General features: G+C 42.9%; 1 protein-coding gene across 1 annotated transcript in view; it reads right to left on the bottom strand.

The window, feature by feature from the left end:
- LOC137992219 (uncharacterized) overlaps positions 1-6,303 on the bottom strand; it is a 19,962-nt gene extending 13,659 nt beyond the window's left edge. The window contains exons 1-2 of the mRNA XM_068837410.1: positions 5,246-6,303; positions 1,410-1,581 (exon numbers count right to left, since the gene is read on the bottom strand). Of these exons, the coding sequence (XP_068693511.1) occupies positions 1,410-1,581; positions 5,246-5,999 (926 nt within the window). The 5' untranslated portion in view covers positions 6,000-6,303. The remainder of the gene's footprint in view (positions 1-1,409; positions 1,582-5,245) is intronic.
- Positions 6,304-7,500: the final 1,197 nt, after the last annotated feature.

Raw genomic sequence — 7,500 nt, 5'->3', positions numbered from 1 at the left:
TTGTAATCATTTCGCGATTAATCTAAGTCATTCGGCGATTAAAATGTGTACCAACTATCTAGAAATTAAATTGGTATGAACGGTGTGCACGTTTGGAGGGAAAACTGAAAAGCAATCGTCGACTGCTCACGTCCACCACATAACCACAAATTTGGTAAGTTCACTTTGTTGTTTTGCAGAGAACGGCAAAGAAATGTACCAAAAGATAAAACCCACGTGCAAGGCGTGCGGAGCAATTGCTTTTGCTCGCAAAAACTATTATCGTTTTCGTCGACTTCGTCGTTGCTTAAGCTCCCTTACAAAACCTGTAACCTACAACCTGAGAGATCTATTGTTTTCTTCGTCCACCAACATAACGTAAAGTAAAAGCGCCAATTGACTAAATCTAGAAGTTAAACATACACAACCTCTCTCAGTTCAAGAAGGTCATTTTATCAAGCGTTGAAACACTAACAAGACTCAACGTAACTAATTTATTGTATTTCTTGGTTATTTTGCTCTCGTTGAAGGGCCAAAAGGTTATTGATTTTAGGACGACTGCAGGTAATGTCCCGTGGCCGGAGAACATTTCTCTGGATGAAACGTCCGCCCATCCATAGAAATGCAAACTGAAAAATGTAAACAAGTCTTCGAGGTACCAGTGTTCCTTCTGAATAGAAATCACATCACTACCTCAGTTTTCAAATGGACAAAAAGACGTCCCCTTGGCATATGAACTTCTTGGTTGGAAATGGGCGAGATGACAACTGAAAAATCGAAGTCACTCCCAGGTAGGATGCGGACCTGCGACCGGATGTTCTACCCTTTGAGCTCCAAGAACTATCGGGAAACTGAGCCCTTTATCCGGATTCTGAAATTGATTCTGAATGGACAAAGTGTACTGGCCAGTGTAGTGTTGGTCTACGAGCTCTAGCGCGTAGCATGTCATACGCCATTCTCGTTCCCAGATCCCTTAGTTTCCCTTAGCCAGCGGGACCTTCGCACTTCCGGAGTTCATACATGAGTCGCCAATAGTACTAACATGGCGGCGCTCAGAAGCATTACATTCGAAGAGTCTGTGCGTGATGCGTAGAGAATGTGTCCCTTTGTGTCGAACATAAAAAAGCAGTAATATCGTAGTTTTAAACACTGATTATTTTACCGGCCTGCCGCGCCACATCCGCCATTTTTACATTTTTACGGTTCAACATTTCATTGTTCGTAAGCTGACCAAAGCAAAAAAATTCAATTTCCTACGTCTCCAGAGCCCTTCCTTTTCTTGTGCGAAGGCCCTACCAACCAAGAAAAACGATGGGGTCTGGGAACGAAAATGGTCATACCCGTCAAAATTTCACGTATTCTCCGTGATTTGAAAAACTAAGCCTTTGGGAGCCGACTCACTAGGTTCTTTGATTTTATTTATTACCTACCTAATAACTTTATAGATTGGTCGACCGATATATTCAAGAGAGTACTCTCTGAGAGAATCGTGTACAGTTTTTCCACCATTGTCATCTTGCCATTGTTTTAGGTGCTCGGGCTTAAGGCTCCCGAGAAAGCTTTCATCGAATATCGGCTTCATGAAGGTTTCGTTATAAATTCCTGAAAATGGGAAAAAGTATTAGAAAAACGTTATTATTATTGTTCACAATTATCTCATTCATCTGAGACTCTTTCACTGAAGCTGCTTTACTGAAACAGCACCACGTGAGGCATTAAGGTCGGTACACACGAGGGAGCTTGCTCCCGCAGCACGTTCCTGCAACACGCTCCAGGAGCAAAGCTCCTTCGTCTGCACCAACGATTTCTAGCGAAAAAATATGTTGCGCACCAAAGCTTTTGCTCCCGAGTTTTGCTCCCTCATATGAAGGAGCAAGCTCCAGGGGCAAATCTGTTGCACGAGTCTGTTTCAGGAGCAAGCTCCCTCGTGTGTACTGAAATTTGCTTGCCGTGACATGACGGGTCTCCAGTTGGCCAATCAAATTGGCTTCTTTTTTTCATCCACAACAGTTCCCATGCCCCAATCGGGTTGTTTCATCATTCAGTTCCCTCGTCGTGTCCTTCGTGTGTACTGGTTGGGGTACTTACCCGGGGGCGTGTTTCGGGAGCGTGTTTCAGGAGCAAGCTCCCTCGTGTGTACCGGCCTTTTAGGGATTAGGGAGCTTACCCAAGGACGACGACAACGGCTACTAGAACGCTACAAAACAATAGGCTTAATTTAATGCACAAGAACAATAGCTCTGCTCACCCTGCCCGTGCGTTTTGCATTTTGGTACATTTCTTTGCCGTCCTCCTCCAGACAATAGGGAGCTTAAGATCTACGACGACGACGTCGACGGAAACGCCACAAAACAATGATATCATTGGTTAAAAGAGCATAAATATTCGTGCTGCACGTGCAGCACGGATTTTAGCTCATATTTTCGCGGTTCTCTGCATGACGACGACGTGAAATCACTAAATTTTAGGTTTTGACGACAACGTGAGCATGCAACAGAGAATCTTTCATTCTCTATTTTCAGTCTGAAACCGCTCGTACCAATTTATTTTTAGGATACTTCGCCCACATTGTACGAAGTGAACGAGGTGGAATAATCGCGGAAGACTTTTACTAGAGCGAAGTTCTATTTTGAGGTGACGTTTTCGTCGACGTGGCCGTCGTAGATCTTAAGGTCCCTAATAGGGAGCTTAAGCAACGACAACGGCGACGGCAACGAGAACGTCACGAATTTGCATATTTAGTGGTTAAAAACAATAGCTTCGCACGCCCTGCACGTGCGTTTTTCACTTTTGTCCATTTCGTTGCCGTCGTCAGCAAAACAACAACGTGAAATAGCCAAGTTTTTGGTTTTATGAAGAACGTCAGGACTTGAGGATGAATTTTCATTTTCTCTTCTAAAATGGAGTGCCGTTCCGACTGGTGTCATCTTTGAGGAATCACTACACCCTTGTCATCTTAAAAACGTTGAAATAGTCACGAAGCGATTAAAATAACGCAAATTTATATTTTGAGATGACGTTCTCGTTGCCGTCGCCGTTGTCGTTGCTTAAGCTCCCTAATATCTACGACGACGACGTCGACGAAAACGTCACAAAGCAATGACATCATTGGTTAAAAGAGCATAAATAATCGTGCTGCACGTGCAGCACGGATTTTAGCTCATATATTTGCGGTTCTCTGCGTGAAGACGACGTGAAATTCCTAAATTTTTGGTTTTGACGACAACGTCAGCATGTAACAGAGAATCTTTCATTTTCTATTTTCACTCTGAAACCGCTCGTACCAATTTATTTTTAGGATACTTCGCCCACATTGTACAAAGTGAACGTGATGGAATAATCGCGAAAGACTTTTACTAGAGCGAAGTTCTATTTTGAGGTGACGTTTTCGTCGACGTCGCCGTCGTAGATCTTAAGGTCCCTAATACTAGGCGACGTCAACGAAAACGTTACCACAAGATATAACTTTACACTATCGCAAGTTTCTCGCGGTTAGGCCATCTCGTTCGCGTCGTACAATGTGGGCGAAATATCTTAAAAGTAAATTGGTACGAGCGGTTTTAGAGCAAACATAGAGAATGAAAGATTCCCATTTGAACGCTCGCGTGGTCGTCAAAACCTCAAATTTGGCAATTTCACGTCTTTGTTGTGGAGAGAACCGCACGAATTATGTGCTAAAATGCGTGCCGCACGTGCAGCACGATTATTTTTCCTCTTTTAACCAATAACATTGTTGTTTTGTGGCGTTCTCCTTGACGACCGCGTCGTAGATCTTGAAGTCCCTACTGAGGGAACTTAATTAAGCAACGGCGACGGCAACGAGAACGTCACAAATTTGCATATTTAGTGGGCAAAAACAATAGTTTTGCACGCCCTGCACGAGCGTTTTTCACCTTTGTCCATTTCTTTGCCGTCGCCTGCAAAACAGCAACGTGAAATAGCCAAATTTGAGGTTTTGAAAAACGTCAGCACTTGGGGGTAAATTTTCATTTTCTCCCCTAAATTAAGCACCGTTCCGACCAGTGTCATTTTTGAGGAACTACCACACCCTTGTCATCTTAAAAAGGTTGAAATAGTCACGAAGTAATTACAATAACGTGAATTTCTAGTTTGCGATGGCGTTCTCGTTGCCGTCGCCGTCGTTGCTGGTTAAGCTCCCTGTTTAAACGACTTGAATGATTGACCAAAATTTTAGGTTGTGTAGAGAACGTGAGAACCTGACGAAACATTGTAATTTTTTCCCCAATCAACCACACCGTTCATGCCAATTTTATTCCAGCCTGCAATGTTGATACACACTTTCCATTCCGAACGACTTTGGGTTATAGCGAGATTATTACAATAACAGAAAAAAAGATTTTTAGACGACGTTCTCGTTGGCTGCGTTGTCGTCCTTGCGCAAGTGCGCGCGTCTGGCATCTTTGTTTAGGGAGCTTACGAAACGAGGACGACGACGGCTACAAGGACTTCTTTTAGAAATACAAGTTCGCGTTATTCATATCACTACGAAGCTATTTCATGTCGTTTCGCGTTAAAAATGTGTAGTAACTGTCGAGGAATTAAACTGGTATGAGTGGGTTGGAAGCGTAGAGAGAGAACTGAAAATTCATCGTCATGTGCTAACGTCCTCCACAGAACCTTGAATTTAGTCATTTCACGTCATCATTTAGGAGATGACGGCCGGAAGAAATGTACCAAAATGTAAAACGCACGTGCAGAGCGTGCAGAGTCATTGTTTTTGCTCACTAAACCTATTGTTTTGTAGCGTCGTCGTTGCCGTCGGCGTCCTCGTTTCGTAAGCTCCCTATTGTTAGTAGCAGATGACGTCACTCACATCAAAGTAAACAGAACACAAAAGAACGCTAAACAAAACTTAATTTCAAGTTTTTTCATTGCAGGCAGAAAGAGATAAGATATTAATTAATTAAAACAGAATCAATCGCATGCTTCCAATGAACTGCAGTGAATTGGCCTTTTGCAACTAACGATCACATGGTACAAAATCCGCCATGCCGGAGGGCAAGCCATTATTATTCCCCCACTGGGACATTAAAACAAAGAGACCTGAACCAGGCAAGCTTGACTTGCCTTTGTTTTAATGTCCCAGTGGGGGAATAATAATGAGCTTGCTCTCCAGCATGGCGGATTTTGTACCATGTGATCGTTAGTTGCAAAAGGCTTATTGCATCTTCCTATTCGACCGACTTATCTTCCTTTTAATACAGCCCAGATATTTCGACATCGGTCTAGTTAAGATACCACCAACCTGTTCCTCCGTCTTGTGCAATTTTAAAATATTCTTGTTTGAACGAATCGATCCCAGCCTTGCATTCTTCAACTGAGCGAACCATCCCTGCTTTGACTCCATACTGCAAGTTGTTGATGTACTGCACGAACGTTTCCGAGACCAGTTTCATCTTGTCAAGTACTAATTGAACATCGTTGTTGTCCTTTGGTCTTATATTAGCTAGACCATAGCGAATGTCTCTGGACCCAACATTACATATATCCTGCCAGCAAAACAAGTTCGGTCCCATTAGGAAATCGCCTGCATAGTAATCCTTATCATAAGGTCTTCCGAAATTGCTCTCGAGGTAATGCTTCACCTGAGCAAGCGCTTTTTTCTCACGTGGTTTTAACTGTCTCGTATTGATATTCATTGCCTCGAGCTCCTTCAAAAGACTTCTTGACGCGTCTGTGATTTTTTTTAGGTTGTTTGGATTGGGATTGTAAGGCTTAAACTTGGTCTTGATTTCGTATGGATCAACCCCTCCAGGTTTGTGAATCAGAAATTCCGGGTGAAGTTCGTAGTACTTGCTTTGAACTTTCTCGAGGAAAGTATCCATCCCAGCTCGCAGCGCCTCCTCAGAGTAATCATAAGATTTTACTTCAGGGCTAGTCTGGCATTCCTTCGATTTTGATTTAACAATAAGAACGATTCCGACAATGAGAACGATCAAGCCGACCAGAATAAACAGGCCTACAACGATCTTAATCGTTGACTTCTTCGTAAAAGACATTTTGTTCGCACAAGGATATGTCGTTGTCCGAGACCCTGTCAGCAGTTAGAAATGATATTTGCGTTGATTGCTTATTGATTAACGATGCAGATATTGGTTTTACCACTGCGGGCAGCCTTAATTGACGGCTGGTGGACGTGTTTACTACAGTTGCGAGAGTAGCTGTAAATATTGACGAACGTTTTACATTTTTCATTTACCTTGAGATTGATAGGGCATGTCAATGTGTCACTCTTGTACAAAAGCCTGCAACATACAACCAGGATAATGCCTTCAATACGATTGGATGATATCATTATCAATCTGTTTGTTTGTTGATATAGGAAACATTGAGGCGTAAACGAGTATTGTTGCGACGCAATGCACCGTGCAGATTATCTTGACAGCATATTTTTAACAAAAATCCATTATGACCTCTGAGTCCATTATGCTTCAACTTGTACGCTGTTCTGTGAGTACGTAGACTGCAAAACAGTCGTATTTTTTGCGAACGCAAGAGACGCAGTAAATATTCAGACGAAAGTCGTATTTTGAGACGCGGTAAATATTCCAACGAAAGGTCTGGGGCGAGTGTAGAAACGGCGAGGGAGAATGGGGAAAGACGCGAAAAAATACGACTGTCCTCTATGCATATATTAAATTCGTTCAAAATTACCCGTTCTTCCAGCAACGGGAAATTCCCATTGGTTTAATTCTGACACAGCCTCATCACACCTCATCAAAAAGATATAGACGCCGTATCAGTTTCACAGTAAAACAGTAACCTCGCGGGAAAATGGACGACGTGGACTTGGTATGAAGAATGCTCGCCTCTCAATAAGCAGTGTTCTCCACAAGTCACAAGTTTTAATATGTTTAGGTTTATTTAACACAATTTCTAGTGTTCTCAATCACTGTCAAAAATCCCACGTTATCGAAATATTATAAATTAACATTCATGCCTAGATGATCACTTCGGAATTTCCGGTGTCTGTCACGTTCTCTAATTGATTTGTTGTTCATAATACCCTAAAAATTTAGGAAACGAAACCGACAATTACTTAAGTTCACGCAATCAACGACTATAAGACTTGCAGGTCATTGTTTTACCATAACTGATCAGCCCAAACCTTTCCAAACGTTCTAACCTTAGGTTTGGGATCACCTGCAACCTACACTTTACAACCCTTCATTTGCTATCCACGAATTCAAACTACCTCTTGGTCAAATAAGAGGCCCTGACAGGGAGGGAGGGGGGGAGGGGGGGAAGGGGGCGGGGGAGGGGTCCCGTGTCGCTAATCACCCGTGTCGGGGTTTAATCGGCTCATTCCCGGCCTTGACGTCACTGTCGGAATTTTGCTGGGAAAGGATGTCTTTTGGCGGAATTTCATTTTATGCGCTGTCGCTACTTTTTGGGCCATGTCGCTTGTCCGAATTTACCCTGTCAGGGCCTCAAATAAGTACACTCATTTTGTCATATACATAGTGGTCCCTTGAAGAAACTTGCAAACAGCTTTGCCCG

This window comes from Montipora foliosa, chromosome 2 (assembly GCF_036669935.1).
Source record: "Montipora foliosa isolate CH-2021 chromosome 2, ASM3666993v2, whole genome shotgun sequence".
Taxonomy (NCBI): Eukaryota; Metazoa; Cnidaria; class Anthozoa; order Scleractinia; family Acroporidae; genus Montipora; species Montipora foliosa.
The sequence above is the reverse complement of the archived record's forward strand: the minus strand, read 5'-3'. Positions and strand labels throughout refer to the sequence as shown.